The 20315-nt window shown below is 35.4% G+C and overlaps 5 protein-coding genes across 7 annotated transcripts; 1 reads left to right on the forward strand and 4 right to left on the reverse strand.

Annotated features, from left to right (window-relative positions):
* Positions 1-823: 823 nt before the first annotated feature.
* LOC110843672 lies at positions 824-6911 on the forward strand. Of its 2 annotated transcripts, none has more exons than XM_022089681.2 (4): positions 824-1148; positions 5222-5413; positions 5550-5609; positions 5701-6911. In XM_022089681.2, the coding sequence occupies exons 2-4, from the start codon at positions 5222-5224 to the stop codon at positions 5767-5769; spliced, it is 321 nt and encodes a 106-aa protein (XP_021945373.1). In that variant the 5' UTR covers positions 824-1148; the 3' UTR covers positions 5770-6911. The 2 variants fall into 2 exon arrangements, with proteins under 2 accessions (XP_021945373.1, XP_035704329.1); XM_035848436.1 differs by lacking the exon at positions 824-1148 and adding an exon at positions 4322-4824.
* Positions 6912-8298: 1387 nt separating this feature from the next.
* LOC110843153 (thioredoxin-related transmembrane protein 1) lies at positions 8299-10512 on the reverse strand. Its single transcript, XM_022089095.2, has 9 exons — positions 10314-10512; positions 9691-9963; positions 9590-9619; positions 9374-9486; positions 9194-9290; positions 9034-9130; positions 8849-8950; positions 8675-8773; positions 8299-8578 (listed from the first exon to the last, which is right to left on the reverse strand). Exons 2-9 carry the CDS (start codon positions 9867-9869, stop codon positions 8420-8422), a joined length of 876 nt encoding a protein of 291 aa, XP_021944787.1. The 5' UTR covers positions 9870-9963; positions 10314-10512; the 3' UTR covers positions 8299-8419.
* Positions 10513-10634: 122 nt separating this feature from the next.
* On the reverse strand, positions 10635-13684 carry LOC110844638 (organic cation transporter-like protein). The gene is made up of 12 exons (XM_022090885.2): positions 13070-13684; positions 12884-12985; positions 12684-12793; positions 12513-12616; positions 12360-12440; positions 12228-12274; positions 11975-12164; positions 11713-11889; positions 11407-11610; positions 11109-11326; positions 10946-11017; positions 10635-10878 (listed from the first exon to the last, which is right to left on the reverse strand). The coding sequence occupies exons 1-12, from the start codon at positions 13146-13148 to the stop codon at positions 10700-10702; spliced, it is 1563 nt and encodes a 520-aa protein (XP_021946577.2). The 5' UTR covers positions 13149-13684; the 3' UTR covers positions 10635-10699.
* A 152-nt stretch (positions 13685-13836) lies between these two features.
* LOC110843575 (glycosyl hydrolase YngK) lies at positions 13837-16445 on the reverse strand. The gene is made up of 9 exons (XM_022089541.2): positions 16315-16445; positions 16101-16241; positions 15866-16026; positions 15774-15802; positions 15268-15626; positions 14893-15171; positions 14608-14724; positions 14476-14534; positions 13837-14409 (listed from the first exon to the last, which is right to left on the reverse strand). Exons 1-9 carry the CDS (start codon positions 16382-16384, stop codon positions 13957-13959), a joined length of 1668 nt encoding a protein of 555 aa, XP_021945233.1. The 5' UTR covers positions 16385-16445; the 3' UTR covers positions 13837-13956.
* Positions 16446-16598: 153 nt separating this feature from the next.
* On the reverse strand, positions 16599-20263 carry LOC110843577 (vacuolar protein sorting-associated protein 26C). 2 transcript variants are annotated; one of them, XM_022089544.2, is made up of 8 exons: positions 19570-20263; positions 19392-19484; positions 19155-19205; positions 18929-19058; positions 18450-18824; positions 18274-18365; positions 18156-18189; positions 17932-18086 (listed from the first exon to the last, which is right to left on the reverse strand). In XM_022089544.2, exons 1-8 carry the CDS (start codon positions 19624-19626, stop codon positions 18004-18006), a joined length of 915 nt encoding a protein of 304 aa, XP_021945236.1. In that variant the 5' UTR covers positions 19627-20263; the 3' UTR covers positions 17932-18003. The 2 variants fall into 2 exon arrangements, with proteins under 2 accessions (XP_035704328.1, XP_021945236.1); XM_035848435.1 differs by lacking the exons at positions 17932-18086; positions 18156-18189; positions 18274-18365; ... (1 more) ...; positions 18929-19058; positions 19155-19205 and adding exons at positions 16599-17198; positions 17305-17814 and having other exon boundaries at positions 19570-19614.
* Positions 20264-20315: the final 52 nt, after the last annotated feature.

Consider the following 20315-nt stretch of genomic DNA (forward strand, 5'->3'; position numbering starts at 1 on the left):
GAGTATAATTAAATTCTGTCGTTACTTTTGCTTTTCAAATATGGACTTTTGGTCCAACAAAATAGTGATCATTACCCTTCACCTACGACTGATATGTTTATTTACACTTGATCTTCAATCTGAAGTACAGATCAACATTTATTTTATTATTCATATTTATATACTCTTCTTTCACAAGCAAACAGGATGAAAAAAACTAGTTAGGTTTGGTGATAAGGAGAGAGAGAGAGCGGAACGAGGAAATATTTGACATTTTGCACAGATTAACAAGTTCAGCCCTGTTTGGACAACATAGGAAGTTTGTTTAGTTCACAATTATGATGCATATACACACAAAAATACGGAACTACTCCATTCATATTCTACGCAATATGTCCAGTTTCATTACTTTCCAGAAGTTTTTTCAATCAAGTTGGCAAAAGTCAATACAATTTTAAATTATCTCAAATCATCATGTGAAATTATGTACGTTATAGATATGCAACGAGTCTCCCAATGTTGTGAAAGATTAAAGATGCGGCATATGCAATGTGATGTCCACTTACTGGCGTTCACAACATAAACATGCCAAATATGTACGTACGGAGGAAGGATCACTCAAAAATAAAACTCGCGTCCATTTCCATCGCTCATTTAATCACTGGAAGATAAAAGATGGCATAAATAAAGAAAAAATCCCACAAGGAAGATAAAACGTATTGACGAAGTCATACATACTTTGGAAAATACAAACTGGTTCAAATACAAAAATATATATGTATTGTGGAACCAGAGTCAACTCAGAATCTGTGCAGCGTCAAATGCCTGGAATCTGTATAAATGGATCTCATTTTGTCTGAGCCCACTCAGTTGCTGAGAAGAAAGCAGGCGAATCACACACTCTGAAAAATAAGTCCGAGCTAACAACATCCTGATTTTTTTAAGTTGAATACATACTTTACTTTTACGGGAGATTTTACGGATTAACGTACACCGCTAATTTGTCAATTAAGAATTCTAAAGATCCTGTGCAACAAGTGAAACCTTGAAGAATATTGTTGCATTTGTGGGGCTTTTACAAACCAGTGCGTTGAGAACAAAGTCTTCGTTCAGTTAATTTCCTCAATTTATTTAACGTGGGATTTTCATCGATTCATACTTGATTAACCGTAAGTAAATTATAATCCCTTTATGCATACTTTTACTTTTTTTGTGTGAGTAATGACTTGAGGTGAGAAAAGAATGACAGTGACAAACTATGACTCGAGTTTTAGTATAGGATTTGAGCAATGTGCGAAGAGGGAATTTGAGACGATCCCAAAGAACTTGAGATCGTCCGGAGAAATGACATTTCATTCGTATAGATAAAGATGTACTTACGTTGCATATTTCCGATTACACAATTGTGAGGAAAGTTGTAGTAGATAGATTAGAGGTAAAACTAACCAGGGCAATTTAATAATTAATCATACAAGACTGAACGTTATTGGATGACTTGCATGTCTCATCATGACTCATGCAATAGATCTTTCCGACGACGTGAGAAATTGGAAGCATGGGAATTAAAAAAAACGTGGCACTCCACACCTCACGTGGCTGACACCATGCCAAATTGCGATAAAGTCTATATATATTTCAGCCCAAAATTTCACTCCATTTAAACTGACACCATTTGCTTGTCTGACATTGAATTGGCAATTGTTAGTTAATTATCCTGCATAAGCCAACGATAAGTGGAGTGGGGTGGTGCGGATTGAGGTTGGGAATTACATGGTCATCACCATTTTAATGGGAACGGCAGCCAGGAATTTTTCATTCATCCCAGTCCAAAGTCAAAAGTTGAGCGTACTTCATCATAGGATTTGCTGGACAAACAGTTATTAATCCCCTTCATTCATCTGTCAATAACGCGTACGAAAGTCACTCTGACAGCGTGCACAGCAGATTAGTATATATTATACGCAACTGCTGACAGTATATTCTCATATCTACATATTTTGTTAAAATTCAACATTACATGTCACCGGTTTTTCCTCAAGTTAATAACTGTCACCTAGTATTCAGCATTTGCTAAATGTGCAGTTTCAGACATATGTGTGTCATTGGTGCCAATGAGATGTTGTTCATACACGTATGTACTTGATGATAGCGCAAGAATTATGGAAGATAGCAAACCCGTCCGTTTTTCTCATTGTATAAGTACACACATGCATAGAACCCGGAAAAGAATTGTACCATGTTGACATTGCATAAAATATTGGCCATGAATGTGGATCAGTTAAATTTAATCAATGTGTAATATAAATGAGCAATGCATTCCATAATTTCAATACCAACTCATATCGGCCCGTTCTGGAATGATGTTCAATGACCAGTCTAATTTTAAATATTTGGAGCAGAGCAATAAAGTTTCAAGGAAACTTGCGGAATGAAACACGCGGACAAATTATAAAATACATTAGCGTACAAATCTATTCTAGCATGTTTTTTTGTCTATTTAAATAATGTATATGGCAAACTGAGATTTTTTTAGTTGGTCTGATTTCTACTCTATCTATAAAATATATGTACAAAGCTAGCATAAACATTGGGGGGCCATTTAAGACTTTGAAAACTTGTTGCTTATTACTTACAATGCGTGCAGTGTAAGATCCTCTACAGCTCGATTTGCTGACTTTCTCCTTCCCAAACTACGTGACCTCAACAGTGATTTAGAGATTTGTCCATCTAGTTTAATTGAGATCTTTTACAGAAGCAATTGCGCAATTGTTTTGGTGTGAATGGAGACTGTTTACTTTCACTCGTAAAGAGAGGAAAACAAGGAATAGCTTAAGACTAAGCAGCTCATTTTCTTTATTCGTTTGAGAGAAAGTAATTTTAAAAAAAACTTTTGCTTTAATTAAATTGAGCTATAAGCTTTGATTTGAGCGAATCGCGTGTCAAAGCTTAATTCGTGCAGGTGCACGTATATGTACTTACAGCGACAATATATTTACATACAAATGTTCAAACTCAATTCCTACAGAGATTGTGGCACAAAGTGTCATTTTGAAGTCAGCAACTATATAAAATTTTATAAGATCAATTACAAAATCATTGATTAGATTGCAACGAGCTTAGAAATAATAAAAAAAGACGACTAATTGAGGCGTGGCAGTGAACGAAGGGACAGTCACGCAGCATTTACTTATTTTTTCAATTTTGATTACACAGATATTAAACCACCCAAAAACGATTATGTAATTATATTGATAGACACAACACGGTAATTAATCTACACGTCTCTCTCTCTCCAATTCAACACTCCGGAGCATGAATGATATCTAAAGAGTCATAAAAATTAATCGCCTCAGTTTCTTTGACACATGAATGACATCAGGTCTCACGTACCACGTTAAAAGTGCTTTGCAGCTTGAGCGAGTGAAGCGTGCCTCTCAGTATTTGATTTTGCTGAGCCAATGTTTCTGCAAAATCAGACTAAACATTGACACACGTAAAGAGTTAAAATTGAATAATAATTGTAACTGGAGGAGAAATGATGATTTCCGTCATCAGTTTATTGGATTGGACAATGGCGTGGGCGTAGGCTCTTAAGCAGCAAATTGACCCATAACCCCGAATCATTGGAAGAACAAAGTTCATCTCTTTTGCATACGCGTTTACTCCAAATACTCAATTATTATTTTATTTAATAATTCTCTTTTTATTAGAAATCTCAAAAATTTCCAAACATGAATATTACAGACTTACATAAGCATACATATTACACAGACTTGAAATTTTGTATCGCAAGGAAAAACATTTTTGGCAATAATTGTGAGTATTTTTAGTAAATAGCTATTTTATTATAATTGTTGCGTAATTGGCATAATATGTAATATGTGTATGTTAAGTTTTTTGTATAACTCGTACCACGTCTTATGGTTATCAATCAATCAATATTTCTCAGTAAATTCCAGAAAGTCTTAAATATATAAATACATAATTAAAATTAATTAAATACGCATTGGAACTGCGATGAGATCAAAGGCAGCATAACCCTAAATCAATACATGTTGTGAAATAATTCCATATTTTATAAAGTGGTTCGCATTATGTGAAACTTCATCAACTTGTTCATGTCCGTAGTCCAATTCCTCGAAGTTGCAAGTGTCTGTTTTTGGGAATCATGGGGTTATTATACATAAACTAAAAATATGTGATGACACAATCCCATTATCGTTATGCATAAACGTTAACCTATAAGCTATGAGCTTTGTGGACGTTATTTGGCCTTTTTTCTTCGAAAGATTTCACGTGTCGACTTCATGGTTCTTCTTTTAATGTTTCTTATTTTACTGAAAGTTAATAAATTGTTGATAAAGAATTCAACACAAAAACCTCGTCAATTCAAAACAGGGAAAGAGTTGTCGTCGTACGATTGAAGTAAATAAAATAATAAATCCTAGATTAACGATGCGGTGAACATGACGTGACGCCAATGGTTCATGGAATTAAAAATTTTCTTATATATCGAACAAGTTATTTAGGATGAATAGAACAAGGAACAAAACTTATCTATGGACCAAGTTTCATCGTCATTCTCTAATACCTTTTACGTACGGACGGCCACGAAGCATGCCTCTTAGTAATCATCATAGATATCCAACCAAACTGACAGATTGGCTGATTTCTTAGTTTCTCAAACTCTGACCGCAGCTCTCATTAAGTAGTCAATTAAGAAGAGCCACAAACTCAGCTAACTGTAGCAGATCGTTGAAATCGCTTGCACCCACAGGTTCATTCTGAATGAAGAAATTCGAATTCATCGCCTATCATCATATCCAATCCAACTCATTTACATATGTACGTAGATACATGCATATGTACATACACATGTCATGAAAATGGAATTGAGAGAGCTAGAAAAAATTATTTTATTACTATTACATAAATAATACAAGAAAATAATATTATGGACGGAGAAGAGCTTGCACCCGACCTGACTGACTCCCATTGACCTGACATATCCATAATATAGCATGTACCTATGTCCTTATGTACAAGAGATTATGTACACATGTAAACCCACTAGGAATAGAAAACCATGCAAATTGAGAGTTTGAGATTATAAGTACCTAAGTACCTTGTTATCATGACATGGTCTAAACTATTATTTAAATAGACCAGTATTTCGCACAGAGCCAATAAGTAAAAATTAACAAATTAATAAAAAGGTTTGTATTTTTATATTAAATTGCAGATGGAACTAAAGACCAGACATTTGTCGTTATTTTCTACCGTTGTGGTGGTATCAGTTGTAATTGTCCTGTTATTCATGACAGTGGAACCAGTGAACAGCAGACCTTCAATAAGTGAAGGATGGACAGAGTATCATCGAAGATTTGGAATATCCGACCCCAAGAGAATGGCCAATTACGAACATGAAAATTTAGTAAGTGAAATGATTATCGAAAAATGCATGCATGGAAAACGATTAACCAAACCCACCATGTTTACTCTCTAGTTATATATATGCCTGATTTTAGTAGAAAACCCATTTACTTAATTGGTCATTATCTAATTTGCAGAGTCGAGAAGTTCGAGAATTATGTCAGCGGTGTGCAAAAGTTACAAAGTCTAAGCTGGCGGTAAGTCGACTGATAATTAAAGCACAATTTTTAAAATCCAGAAAAAACTATAATATAATTAATGAATATTATTTTGTTCTATTTAATACAGTACCCTATGTGCATACTTGATGAGGAGCACGCACGCGAGTGGTGTAGTAAACTGTTAATGGTCGGTTAATTAATTTTGAAGACTGAAAGTTGAAAAGAAATTGTGGAGTCCTTATGTAAACGACGACAAAATAGTAGTCGCCAAGATTGACTTCGAACCACCTCTAATTTCGGGATTATCTTTCCTCTATTCACTCTCCACAAGAAGGTGAACATCAAACAAGAGAGTCAATCAAATTAACAACAAAACAAACCACAAATCTCACTTCAAGTATTCACAAGACTTATCTAATTAGCTTACTTAAATAAATTTAAAACTCGTAAATATTTGTGAGGAGCGCGAGATAGGGCAAATACCTTAATATCTAAATAATGTAGTTCCAATGTACTGCAAAATTACTAGACTTTAGAGCCCAAACACGAAATAGAGGATAAGGAACAAGTATTACATACCCTTTTCAAAATTTACTGTTTACAAATGATAAGCAATCCCTACAGTCGACATAAAATACGGCCTGTCTCTTTCTCATCTAAATACATACCTGCTTGCTACACATTGTTGTGATAAGTAAAGTAACAAGTACTTAATTAATAATTAAACAAACATTGAAAACATAAATTAAATAAACTAATCCGAAGTAAATTAATTCGAGTTTACACTCCATGCACGTACGCCTGCTTGACTTTAATATGTACCAATTCCCTAGTAGATGATTACTAAAGATGATACTTGGAAAGTCAAGCAATAGGATGTGTACGCCCAGTAATAATACCGACAGACCACAGATCCGTGAAAATCCTAAACATCGATTAAACTGACATATGTAATATGTACACACATTTTAAAGTCTGGCTAAAAGTCGTTGCATACATGTGAACAAAGGAATTACAAAATTGTACTATTTTAATATGGTATCTTTACAGTAAGGTTTATGTATGTATATCCTGTGCATCAAGATAATTTTATAATTGTATGTAAATATGTATGTATGCAAATGGATGCAGGTCATGCGAGATGTTTGAAGCATATTTTCAAGTCTTTTATTTATTACTGTTTGTATTTTCTTAATTTTTTCGAGTTGTTACCCTATTTGTTGAGCATGTAAATGATTCTCATTTCAAGAAACGAGGGTATTAAATATACACAAAATACGTAAGAAATTATTAAAGAGTTTGGTAAAATAAATAATAATTTGTGTTAATCATGCTCAATTTTGAAATTGATATCTCATTCTTAGCTAATTGTAAAATGCATAGCACACACTTAATTTTACTACAGCTCAAAATCCAAAAAAACTATTGTCTCCAATTTGATGGGAGTTAGATATCCACCATCCACCCGACACAGCTTTTCTATTTGTACACCATACGGCCAGAAGTCGAAAAGGTTTCCGCTTCATTTTTGATGTCCGTGTCCTGTACTTCGGAATGTATTTTTGAAGTATATAAACATTCGGGTAAAAAATCGTTCCATAATTTTACTTCTACTACAAATGCATAACTGTTCAAGGATTCACCAACAATAGAAATGTAATTGTCAGCAGTACGCCCACAGTTCTGTACTTTATCATTTTTATATCCCAGGAAAAGCTTCCTGCCTGCTTTTATTGTACACCACATGGATTTCTCGAGGGGGTTGAATATCGCTTATGTTACTGCGGATTTCTCCTTCTTCGGCTTTACGACCCCAAAAAATGTAGACCAAAAACCTTAAGTTGGTGTTATGTTGCGGGTCATGCCCCCCTCATCGATTTGACGTCGACCAGGGGGGGGGCAATGCCCTATCCGACAGCAGGATACGATTAGTAGGTTATTGTAGGAACTACGCATATTATAGTTCATAATTTTTGATACATGCTGAGATAGAAAGAGTCGACCAAAAGTGTTTTAGATATATTTTTTTATTTTTTTAAGAAATAATTATTATACTTATTATGAAATGTTGTTGTACAGTTAGTATTATGAATTGATTATTTACCAGAATTCACTTTGAGAAGCAATATAAATTAGCATTTACATAATTTATTTAATTAATGGCAAAGAGCCAAAACACAAACTAAATTAAATTAATTCTTAATGCAGAGTTTAATATCTTTGACATTGGATGTATTGTATCACTGAACCGCAAAAAATTGTTCAACTCATTAATCATCACTGTAACAAATATATTAGTATAGTATAATTAATTACAAAAGGTAACTCATATATCAGTCCCACAAACCAGAATCATGTATGGATGGATGTATGTATAAAGCAAAATGCAAAATCGCATAAAATTCAAAAACGTTGTTAACACAAAATAATAGTAACGGTAAAGTTTACCGGGCAAACTTAACCTAAACGTTAGTAAAGCATGCTTGTCAATGCAAATTCCAGCAGAACAATAATTGAAACAACATCGACACAACTTATAATTATGAAAGCGTTGTTGAATAAATTGCACAACGTTCTCCAAAGGCAAATAACAAGGGATGATATCATATCTTGTTCCTAATTTCGTCTACCTACCATTAATTATAGTAGGCGCGTATCAGGCACAATTACAATAAGTGTTAACGAATGGTGGTGAATAGTAAAATGTGAGATGATCAGCAAGGAATGAGAATACCCATATCCGAATTTAACGTGTATTATTCACCATTATTAAATCGGTTTTTAACCACGATATTTTTGTTATTGGATGAGTAGTTTTATGACAAAATAAACCAACATAGCACGTATTAGTCCTTGCGTCTTCGACGAGTTGAAGTACTAGGAGGTGACGACTTGTTTTCACTGACATCTTCTTTTTCTTCTTTCTCTTCTCCTTGTTCATTATTGGTGTCTTCGTCTTGTGACTCTTCATCTTGGATTTCCTCCGTAAAATCGTCGTCGTCAGACTGAAGCCAAAACAAATTATTATTACACATCTCGTATGTATACTTCAACTTCTACTTCTCGTATGTACATTAGATAATAAGGAAAATGTCTCTTACATCTTTATCTTTTTTCTTTCCCTGAGAAGAACTTTGTTGAGGAGATGGGGGCATTGGAGCACCAGGAGGATAGATAAAATCAATTACGCAAACCAAAATCTGTGAAATTATGATACATAGAAATATATATTATTATTTTTAAATAAGACGAATTATGTCAATTTTCTTACTCACCAAGCCCAAAATTAATCCAATGACAATCGTTGCAACGCCAAACATTAGGTAGGCAGCCCAAGTCGGGATCCCATACTCTTCCAACATTACTGTCATTATGTTCTGTTTAAGCAAATAATTTGAAAGATTTTGTAACCCCTCTGTATTTATAAGTAAAACTCGTTTTAAGGTCTAATTTCACACACCCTAAGATTCATTGAAATTTTGTAGAATTGAGAAACCATAGTCATTTGAACAGATGAAGGGGATTGCCATGAAGAAATTGGCTCTAGCGTTTCCCATCTGGATTAAAAAAAACAAAGTTAGCTATACGTTACGGGTTGAGTGAAATATATATATTCAAACCGTTTCTCTTCGACAAAGCCCAAAAATTCTTCCTTTGATCGTGGTCCCTTGTACTGACGAAACTGACCATCTTTCACATGAAAAATTGTTGGGAGGGCTGCAAGACACATTAGTAATTATGTAAAAACCTACGTGTTCCTCTTTTCGCATTAGTATAACTAACGTATGAGCAAAGCGAACCTGTTATCATAAACCTTCCGCTCAACCCAGGGCTGCTGGTAATATCAACCTGACCAACCTTAATTCCTAAATCATTACTCCAAGATGCGAAATCTTCCCAAATAGGTTGTAAACTTCGGAATGATAAAGATAAAACACATGTAAAACATATATACATATAAAATGCCAAGCTCTCGTTTAGCCCATCACAAGGTTCAAGATAATAAAATTCAATACCTTCGACAAGCCGGGCACCAAGGAGCAAAACTATAGAACAATCAGAAACAACGTTTAAAAAATCTTCTCGAGCTTCCATTATCTAAATAAATAAAACTTACAACTCAACCATCCACTCCCCCTCCAAAATAGAATTCCAGTTGTCATCGTTGACATGAACAAGAGCTGAGGAGGACGTGTGCGCCGAGGTCCATGAGCACTGAGAAGATATCACAAGGAAAAGTGCTACCACAATTTGATGTGAAGAAGCAACCTTTCTCCCCTTCAACAGCTCCATCATACAATTTAATATTATCTGCCTGCCTCGTCTTTTTGATGGTTTAGTTATGCGTCAGTAGTAATCTACTTCCAAATTCTCTAGCAAGTGACCAATTCTGTGAAATAAAAAGTAAATTGATAATCAGTAAACTACCTATATCAAAAATACAATGCTATAATGTGTAGCATCTGGTCGCGAGAATATTATAAACATCGAACACGAAACGAAACATAATGTTGTTGATACAGAAGAAAAAATGTAGCTTTCTTTCTTGCGTAGGTACAAATTGGAAGTAAGAATAATAATCGATTCACACGACACCGTGAAATCAATTTATTCTCGCTTTATCGATTATATTTCCATCCACGAGCGAATAACACAAAAGTTTACACTTTTACATACTTGCTCCCCGTTGTTGGCGAATGTAGTATTAATCTAGATAGTTTATAGTTCGTATTGCCATACCTGACTCGCTCGCCTGAATGCTCGTTAAAAATTTACTCGTTGCGTTCCTCTATCCTATCAGAAAATTCAACAAATTACGAACAACCCGACCGAAGTACGACGACGACAAGAAATTGGGCGACAAGACAACTTTGTCGAGAAAAACTTCCACGACGACACAGCAGCAGATGAACAACAAAGCTGGACTTCATCAAACCCACACGTTCCCACACTCGCTGCATAAATGACAATCAAGGCAAGGTTTAGTCCGATGACAAAATGCAAATCTTTGTTTGTTTGTCATTAATTTTTATGCAGAGAGATGAAATATGAAACATTCTATAGAGTTGTTTGAAAGATTTTATTCAGGGTTGTTGTATAAACGTTTAATGGTATTATCGCATTTGTTATTTTGCATTTTCATCTTGAGGAAGCTGTTGATTGAGGAGTTTTGCCTCGTTCTTGCTTTCGCATGCAACAATATTGTCACTGAGGGGCTTTCCGGTTGTTTCGGTCATGAGGAAAGAGACCAAGGACCCACATACACTAATAATAGCGAAAGTGAAAAATGGGATGGACGGCCAACCTGAAGATAAAATTCCACGGTATTAGTAAATAGGTATTACATACATGGATAATCGGATAAGGCTTACGCGATCCAAGATACACCAACTGCGGCGTGACAACGCCAGCAACATTTGCAGCAATTCCACCCATCCCTAGACCTATTCGGGTCGAATAATATTGATTAATAATCAGTCATACTTATTTACAACGTGCACAATTAAATCAGTACAATTATTAGTTGACACGAACCCATAGTCCTAACGGAAGTGGGGAAAGATTCGCCTGACAAAAGCCTTGCTGCGGAACGAGCACAAGCCATTCCAAGCTGACTGAGAAGGCAAAAGATGACCGTGATCAAGATCAAGCTGGGGTCGGATGCTTCCACGAAAATCTCGCAGAGAGCAAGGGCTACGAGAAACAGGGCACAAAACGTCATGGATGCAAAGAGGGTACGTCGTCGTCCCAAGCTGAGTAGATAATTGACAGTTATGTAAATTTTAAAGTAAATATGTAGTTACATATGTGATAGAGATGGTGTATAAATTACCGATTATTAATTAGTATCGCAAATCTCTGGCCTAGTGCATTAGCGAGTCCGATAAGAAAGACGTTCAGATAAATGCTTCCCTGCACGTTTTTAATGTTATAAGTCACACCATAGTAAGTGAATGACCAGGCGAACCAAATTGCCATAAGGTATAAACTTGTCGTTCGAAGCTGCTTATCTCGAAAAAATTGCAAATAGCCGAAACTGAAAAGGTGACAAAGGCATATAAATACATATACATACAACTTGGACTGTTGGACTAGGTAATCTACGTATGCACAATTGCTAAATAATTAAGTTTGATACCGTTTTCCTCCATTTTGTGTTTCATCTCGATCCTTTTGTTCTTGGTCACTAATTGCTTGAAGAGTTTCCAGACTCACTTCAGCACTTCCATTGACTTTCGCCATGTACTTCAACACGGAATAAGCATCATCAACACGTCCGTTTCGTAACAACCACCTAGGGCTCTCCGGGACAAATCTTTGCATATAATTTGAATATAATATGTATAAATATGTCACAATACTTGATGGTAACAATACTTGATAAAAACGCATTTTCATACGGATAAATTAAGAAAATCAGACTAAACGGGGCGACCGTAATCCAATATAACATTCTCCATGGTCTGAAAAAGTAGGCCAATATGCTCAGAATCATAATGCCTTCACCGGTCGGTCCGACAGCACTAGAGAGGGAACGTTTTTCCGGGGGCATAAATTCAATTGCTGCCATGCACGTGATATTAATGTAGGCTACATTAATAAGAACACACAAATAAGCGCAGAACTTGAGTCAAAAATGTTTTATAAAATTACCTGGTATACCACAACCACAGATGAAACGTGCTATAGCATAAACATATCTACATACATACACGATATATACCTTATAATTATTAATTTATATATGCAAGTAAGTATGTATAAAATATTTTTTTCACAACGCACGGATTTGGAGAAATTGCTGATACTGTTGATCCTAGAGCTAGCAGCAAGGTTGCCAATAAAAATCCTGTTTTTCGCCCATACCTTAAAAAATGATGCATATGATAATTGATAAATTGGTTGTATTATTAGATTGGATTTGAATCGTTAGTTTACCAATCTGCAAACTGACTCCCATAAATATTTCCAATGAACATGCCCATCATTTGTATACTCATTATGAAATCTGCAACCCATGACTGCTCACACACTAGGTGCCACTAAAATATTGATTCAAAAACTTCAATATTACAATATCGTTGTATTAAAAATTATAATAATTATTACTTCAGTGACGATGCTATCGTCTGAAGATGAAGCAAGCGATGTATTGCAATTGCAAATATCTAATTGGGAATCAGGATCGATCTCATCATTTGAGACGCATTCCCATGATCCTGTGATGAAAGAAATTGGAGAAAAAACTTACGTAGTACTTGCATTATTTCATTAATCATAAAAATAAGAATTAGAAGTGTTTGAATAACCTTTTCCGGCCACAAATATGGGAATGAAGGTCACGAATGCCACTGGGATCTCTAGCGTTAAGAGAAGTACCAGGATCAGAATTTGAAATTTTCCAAATCCACCTAAATATACATATGCATACTTAATATAAGAAATGGAAAGATTGGTATTAGTGGAAATTTCAGGATTATTGAAGAAAAACTTGCCCAGTTTCTCAAGAACCTCTTCGAATTTGAATAAGGTGACAGAAGAATTTCGTTTTGAAATTTTAGTCGACGACATCATACGCGACGCAACATTTACACGGATATGATAACAAATATGTATTCGTTCTTTCTTACCCACGCTATGGCTATGGGTGGCCAAATCAAGAAACAAAGGCTACACTACTGAATATTTTTCATAATTTGATGTCCATAGGTTTTTATATATGTCGCAAAAGGCGAACTCTGCCAATTGAAGTCACATAAATGATCCTAAATTAGCAAACGGACAACGGCATAATGCAAACTTTTCGTGGTTTCGCTTAATTCGACTATTCAACTGTCAGTCAAAAAATCAAAAGTCGATATGATTCAATCTTTTGTTACTTTACAAAAACACAAAATCTGTACAAAACATGTATATATTCGTTTCAAATTAATTTCTTTTTGAAAAATTGATTATCAATTTGCACGAACACCATTTTGTATTCACAGACTTACAATTTTCAAGCAATAATATTAGTTAGAGTTCAAGTTTACTATAAACCTTGACTCCTGTATCAGATCCAATGCACAACAAATTCTTTAGCATGCATGTGCATGCAACAGTGATGGCATCTAAAATTAAGGATAAATTGCATCATCTTTCTTTATCTTATCGTACATAACGTTGCACCAAGCTGGATCCACCTTTAAATAAACCTGAAACTTATCTCGGGAATTCTTAGAAATTTTCCATGCATTCACAGTTGTTCTCACAGAAAGTTATATCAATTGGAATCTATAATGTGACACTAATTTTATTGCTTTGTTTTATACGGCATTTAAATTGGACTTTAATTCAAAAGTATATATCGTATAATCGTTGTTGAGTAATTTTGATTATAATCTTAAGGAAATTTGAAAAATGTTTTGCGGCTCTCTTGACCAAGTCGATTAACAAATGTAGCCGCATATTTTCCATTCGTTACTAATTGGATTGGATGTGGGATATCTTCTCCCGGGATAACCTTGTAGAGGGTCCATTGTCCTTCCGTTGCATGTTTATAAATTGCCAACTTGTGCACGATGCCAGATGTAATAATATCCTTCGTAATGGTCACGTTAACTGTGATGGATGACCGTTCTTTGGACTTCAAAATTATTGGCTGCATAGTCTCCACTTTAGAAAAGGTAGAATTCGACAACCACGGATAAACGGGTTGGAGGGCAGGAAGAGGATAGATAAAATTTCCAAAAAATCCAACCGATCCTCCAAAATCGTCGCGAAACATTTTAGCACTGAATTGTACATTTCCCCAGGAACCTCGCTTCCTGTTTGCCGGTTCTCTGGTTATATCAATCTGCAAAAAATACAACTCAATTTAAACAAATAAGCATTTACAAGGGAGAATAAAATGCCCTCTTACCTGATCCCTAATTTCCCACAAAGGCCAACCGTCAATGTCCACTCGACTCAAGTAGTTGCCTATATGCATTTACTATTATGTACAATCACTACTATTACTATTATTTAATTATTAGTCAATTATACTCAGTACCAGGACAGACATGTCGCAACTTGGGATTTTGACCTTCAGCAACCCACCAGTCCAAGAGAAAAGGATAACTTTGTGCAGGAGGGGCAATTCTCCAGTAAAGTTGAGGTTGAAGAATATCTATGTATATTTATGTGCAAGTATTAAAATAATCCATAGTCGCACATATGTACATCTCGTTATGAGATGTCCAGAACAGCTATATCTGTACTCTGGGAGTTATACAGATTATATGATCCATATGAGGACCAATCCCCAAATTTTAAGTTTGGAAAGAAATGAACTAACCTATCCAACCCTCTTTCAACCAAAGCTTTGCGTCACAATAAATTTCACTGTACTGGTCGAATCCAACAATTGGTGGAGAAGGCATGCCGTCAGGGTGTCCAGCACGATAAATTCCAAAGGGGGAGACAGAGAATATCACCCAAGGTTTGACCTCATGGATTCCATCATTCATTCGCTGGATCAATCGATTCACATTATCTCGACGCCAGTCGTCTAAACCAAGCACACCTCCGGATTGAAGATACTCGTTGTAGGTGTTTTGGTCAGGAAATACCCATCCTAATATAAAATGGGATAATTCCAAATAAATGCATTATTATATTGGTTGTTAGCAGGACTTCATCATAGGGAAGATGCCGGCCTTATTAAATATACCTGTTACAGGGTAAGGGTAGAAGTAGTCATCCATATGAAGGCCATCCAAATCATATCGAGTCACTAGATCAAGCGCAACGCTGTAGGTCCTATTCTGAACTACCTCACAGCCAGGGTCCATCCACAAGTAGGTCGAAAATGGATAAGCACATTGCGGATATTGAATGGCCATGTGATTGGGGGCAAGCCCACCACTTGTTGGTGTCAATCGTGCTCGATACGGATTAATCCAGGCGTGGACTTGGATGTTTAATGGTTTGCAGAGGTTGATGACATATTCTAATGGGTCCCACATCGGCGAGGGGACAGTCCCTTGAGGTTCACCGGTAAGATAGATGCTCCACGGCTCAATATCAGACCTGTTTTAGTAACACTCAGAGTTTGAATTGGAATTTTAATAATTTTTTCTAACTATAAAATGTTTCGTTTTCCTTTAAACGATAAATTGTATAGCTTCTTATATATATAATTCCCTCGAATGAAATAAAAATAAATATATTTCGTACTGGTAAAGAGCATCTCCTGCAGGTCTGACCTAAAAAAGTAGCAAAAAACAGAGTAAAAAATGGCCACGATTTTCTATGAATTCTTATTTGACCTGGAAGTAAACGGCATTCAATCCCGCATCTGCAATTTGGTTAATTAAAAACGTTAACTGCTGTTGTTGAGCTGCTACACTCGAAGTTGGAGATGTGGGCCAGTCGATATTGGTTACCGAAGCTATCCACGCTCCCCTATGCTCACGACCAGGGAAAACGTCTGTAGAGAATTATCAAGCTCTTTCAGAATTTGTTTTTAAATATACGACAGTTTTTAATCCCATAAATTTGTACGGTGATAGCAGCATGAATAATCTGATGGGTAAGATGGACATGCGTTCTCTGCTACTGGTTCCGTAATACAAGAGTCTTGCTGCAGGCAGATTGCATAACCACCAGTTACTGGGTCAGGTCCGACATCGAAGCAGGGATCCGCTATGGAAAATTGATGGCAAATGGTGAAATATGTACCATGAATTAAGTTTTAAAGTAATTTTATTCCAATAACCTCCAAATACAAGATTAGCATTAGCTATGCCGAATATCACAAATTTCAGAAACAATTTTTGAACCATCATGTTGATGGTTGTCGTACTGCACTACTACGGATCACGCCTTCCTCGTTACTTATGTTATTACTTAATAATCACATCATTTATATCAGCTCAATTGTCAACCAATTGACATAGCTATGTTATCACTTTATATACTTATCAGACCAAACCCATGCAATTGACAGTAGTTGATAAGCTCGTCACAAATCCGAATAAAAGGATCAACGTAATAATAATATATATTTAAATAAATAAATAATAGAAATATATTCACTTATTTATTACACTTGCTGACTGGGCCACTTTAAAAACATTTCACTTGATTAGAATCTATTCCAATCTTTGATAAATAATTAATCATGTCCTTTTCAAATGATTTCGTTCCACAAATAAGAAACATTGAGCTCTCGAGTCTGCACCTGCTGATAATCCTAATCTGTTCGCTTAAATGGTCCAAATTTAAACGATGGTTCACAATTTTCATTCTGTAGTACGGCAGTGATCGTCCTTCATTTTCTTCACGAGAAAGCGGTATAAAATACGTAATGTCAAAATTCCAGAAAGAGGACCACGTCTTAAAATAGCCAAGCAGAGGAATGTCTTTTAGGTTGGGACAGGAGTATAAAAGTTTTATTCTTGTTTCATCATCGTCATTATTGAGAATAGATTGTATAATTCGAAACATTGGGGCAATTCCTGTTCCTGCTGCTATCAAAAATAATGTTGAGATTGTATTTGGAACATAATTATAAATCTGGCCGAAAGGTCCTCGAGTAATAAGGGTTTCTGCATCAGAAACTCCAAGCAGTAATCCATCACAGTCAAGTTGTGGGGTCAACTAAAAATACATTTATCCAAATAAAATTGCAAAACACAATTATAGAATAACTTTTATAATCACCACGAATTATGTAATACTATATATAATTTTATTAGTCAAGTACCATTTCTCTGCCAGGTTCATACTCTTTGTTGGACGATATAGAATAAATTTTGATCAGTATATCGAAACATCTGACCTCTGGATCCGTTCTTAAAACGGTATATTGCCTCGAGACGCCTTTATACTTGAGGAGTAGATGTTGACCAATCTTGACTGGAAATTCCGTACCTTCTTCTCCCCAGGAAAAACGAAACATTTTCATGGTTTCAGTCTCTTGAAAAATGTTCAATATTTTGAGGGCTTTGTATTTCTCTGGGCTTAGAAAAGTAGTATCTCCATCCGTAGAATTTGGTACGTGGCAATGTTTTCCTTTTCTAATGGCGTCGCATTGCAAGTTCCAGTTTTTGTAATGTTTTTCGTAGATGTCAAACACGCAAGGGGTGCAACCCGTGCCACAGCATTCGGATTGTAACGGTTTGATAGGCTTAGGGGGGTAAATATCCTCAGATTCTTCGTTATCAGTGGTGCTTTCCATCCTCCACGTTTGGCTATAAATTACTCACTAGACAATCTGAAATAATAACAATCATTGTCTTATTTCAATTTGAGAAATATAAATCTACTATTTTAGGTTTGGTTCGGGCATATGGGTCCGGTTCATAAATAATAACGCTTTACAACAGCATAATAATATTGATGTATATTTTATTATGTACAAAATGAATAATAATAACAAATATTAAATACATACAAAGTCTGACTAGAATCTAGTAATCTTAATAGGAAAATTTTCCGACTTGAAGAAATCATTGGTAAGTATCACAACGACGTTGGCTTCGAATTCTAAAGTAAACCAGATATTATTATTATCACCTTTGCTCTGCACTCGTAATTTATAAAATATAAACTTGCCTATTTTAAAATTAGTTGTACAAACAGTTGGACACTGTAAACAAGATTTGTATTATAATATTTATAATTTGTTTAAATACTATTTAGCATTTAGAGAGAAACTACAATTTCAAGTTACCGAAAAAAGCCTTGGAAAAATCATAAATATTGGAATAGGCAGCCCTCGACACACATTCCCCTCGCCAATTTGTATTGTCTGAATTTCAGAAGCTGAAAAATATCATATACACGTAAGAAGGATGAGTAAGGCATTATTGTTCGTCGACGTATTCATTCTAAATACTAAAATATTACCATCTTTTGCATATCCTTCCGCGCATCCAGTAGTTTCCACTCGAACCAATTGCAATTCGACGGATTTGACAGGATATTCACTCTTTTCAATGATAATTTCTCCAGTGAATGGTTTGGTAATTGGGCAAACGACTGAATCGATGTGACCGTGAGCCTTGAACACGCCGAGTTTGCTCCCAGCCTCGCTCACCATCTCGAAGTCTATCCGTTTCATTTCTGCGGGGGTGATGAGTTCGGTGAGTGATGGGTTGGAGGGGGCAGCAGAGTTGTTTCCATATTCGACGATAAACTCCAAGGACTTCGACATGGACGTCCCGATAAGGAAGGATCGCTTTACCTCGCATTTTAGACTGTACTGAACATTGATGAATACGCCTACATAAATAGAAAGAATAATGTGTATAATTTGTATAATGCATATTAATAATACTATTGTAATTTGTAATTGTAATTTTTGAGGTATCCCTCAAATCCCTTACCATGATAAGTTTCATACAGAACACGATTATTCCGACTCCTTAATGGAAACTCAAATGGAAGCTCGGTAATACCAGCGGTCAGTTTTCCAGATTTTCCAAGCTCTATTTGGTATGATAAGAGCTGAATTGGCTAATCAAACAGAAAAAAAGCAATTTGATTCATTACTTAACCTGATTTTGGATTAACAATAAAGTATGTAAAATGGAAAGTGGAAACTGCATGTACCTTAACGGATTGGTAAAAGGCTTCAAAAATCCCGACAGTTTTAGAGCTCAACTATTCAATTAAGATATGTATGAATGCATTATGCAACTTCAAAGTGAATTATGCGATCGAATGCCAATCAATTCAGATTTTGTGAGTAAATGAAACGGCAATTTAAAAAATTGTGACGACAAAATTTCTTGAATGCGAGATGTGAGTTAAATTAGATGTACCATGTTTTAAATTGGGACTACCAACCTGCAAGTTGACGTGACCGTCCATGCTCAGGATAATTCCATCATGTCGTAAATCAGTCTTTGATGAAATAATCACTGTTCCTCGTATTGGCTCCTTTTTAGTGCAAAGTTAGACTCAATTAAATTGATTCAATTTATATTCAATAAATAACAAATATATAAACGAATCGAAGGCTTACCTGCTCGTTATAAACTTTGCTGTACCGATTTAGGCGGATATCTACAACTACCACCATTGTTTTAAATTGCACTAAATATTAGGAAATAATTGATATTGTTTCGATAAAAGAGGGAAATTGAAAATATTTTTTTTGGCATGTGGTAATTTTCACATCTAAAAAATAGCATAAATATATAGCAAAAATATTATAAATCAAGAGTTTCTGCTCAATTTCTTTCCTTTACGCGTTCTTTTGTAAACTCCACTAAACGGTTCAATGGTACGGCACGTGAGTTTGTATGGATATGACTGCTGGCTGGTGATCTTTGATGGGTATAATTTGATATGGTTTCTCTCTCATCATGGTTTGTTTATGCAATTGTAATATAATGCACTTATCAGGAAAAGACGAAAAGTATGCATTACACAGATAACATAGGATAATATGTGCCAAAATATAAGAGAATTGCTCATTTCTGGTCATTATCCACTAACTATACCTCATTATTTAGACGCCTTAAGCGAATTGTAGTTTAAATTCTTGGTAAAGATCACAATAGTCTCATTGCATTTGCATTATGCAATTTGCATTCACTATCATTTCACACAAATATCCGCGGCCTATCTTTTCAGCACTACTTGTTTTATCAACCTGCTATTTCCTGTATTAGAGTAGAGAAGCGACACCGATTCGGGGGCTGTGGGTGTTCCTCCCTCTGGAACCAGTTCACGTTTGAAGACGCACATGCATGCCATGGAACTTGA

This window comes from Folsomia candida, unplaced genomic scaffold (assembly GCF_002217175.1).
Source record: "Folsomia candida strain VU population unplaced genomic scaffold, ASM221717v1 Fcan01_Sc002, whole genome shotgun sequence".
NCBI lineage: Eukaryota > Metazoa > Arthropoda > Collembola > Entomobryomorpha > Isotomidae > Folsomia > Folsomia candida.

Bases quoted from the DNA above. Each gene is read 5' to 3' on its own strand.
- LOC110843575 (XM_022089541.2), bottom strand. From the start codon at position 16,384: ATGATGGTTCAAAAATTGTTTCTGAAATTTGTGATATTCGGCATAGCT. The intron at 15,627-15,773 runs GTACGAAATATA...TTACTAAAACAG, and splicing joins GCAGGAGATGCTCTTTACCA to GTCTGATATTGAGCCGTGGA. The intron at 14,725-14,892 runs GTTAGTTCATTT...AAATATACATAG, and splicing joins GTTGAAAGAGGGTTGGATAG to ATATTCTTCAACCTCAACTT.
- LOC110844638 (XM_022090885.2), bottom strand. From the start codon at position 13,148: ATGATGTCGTCGACTAAAATTTCAAAACGAAATTCTTCTGTCACCTTA. The intron at 12,986-13,069 runs GCAAGTTTTTCT...ATGTATATTTAG, and splicing joins AGAGGTTCTTGAGAAACTGG to GTGGATTTGGAAAATTTCAA. The intron at 12,441-12,512 runs GTAAACTAACGA...TCATTTTTTAAG, and splicing joins GGGAGTCAGTTTGCAGATTG to GTATGGGCGAAAAACAGGAT.
- LOC110843577 (XM_035848435.1), bottom strand. From the start codon at position 17,778: ATGGAAAGCACCACTGATAACGAAGAATCTGAGGATATTTACCCCCCT. The intron at 17,199-17,304 runs GTACTTGACTAA...ATGTATTTTTAG, and splicing joins ATGAACCTGGCAGAGAAATG to TTGACCCCACAACTTGACTG.
- LOC110843153 (XM_022089095.2), bottom strand. From the start codon at position 9,869: ATGATGGAGCTGTTGAAGGGGAGAAAGGTTGCTTCTTCACATCAAATT. The intron at 9,291-9,373 runs GTTCGCTTTGCT...TGTGTCTTGCAG, and splicing joins CGGAAGGTTTATGATAACAG to CCCTCCCAACAATTTTTCAT. The intron at 9,131-9,193 runs GTTTGAATATAT...TTTTTAATCCAG, and splicing joins GGCTTTGTCGAAGAGAAACG to ATGGGAAACGCTAGAGCCAA.
- LOC110843672 (XM_035848436.1), top strand. From the start codon at position 4,768: ATGAAGAAATTCGAATTCATCGCCTATCATCATATCCAATCCAACTCA. The intron at 4,825-5,221 runs GTACGTAGATAC...ATTAAATTGCAG, and splicing joins AATCCAACTCATTTACATAT to ATGGAACTAAAGACCAGACA. The intron at 5,610-5,700 runs GTAAGTCGACTG...TATTTAATACAG, and splicing joins TTACAAAGTCTAAGCTGGCG to TACCCTATGTGCATACTTGA.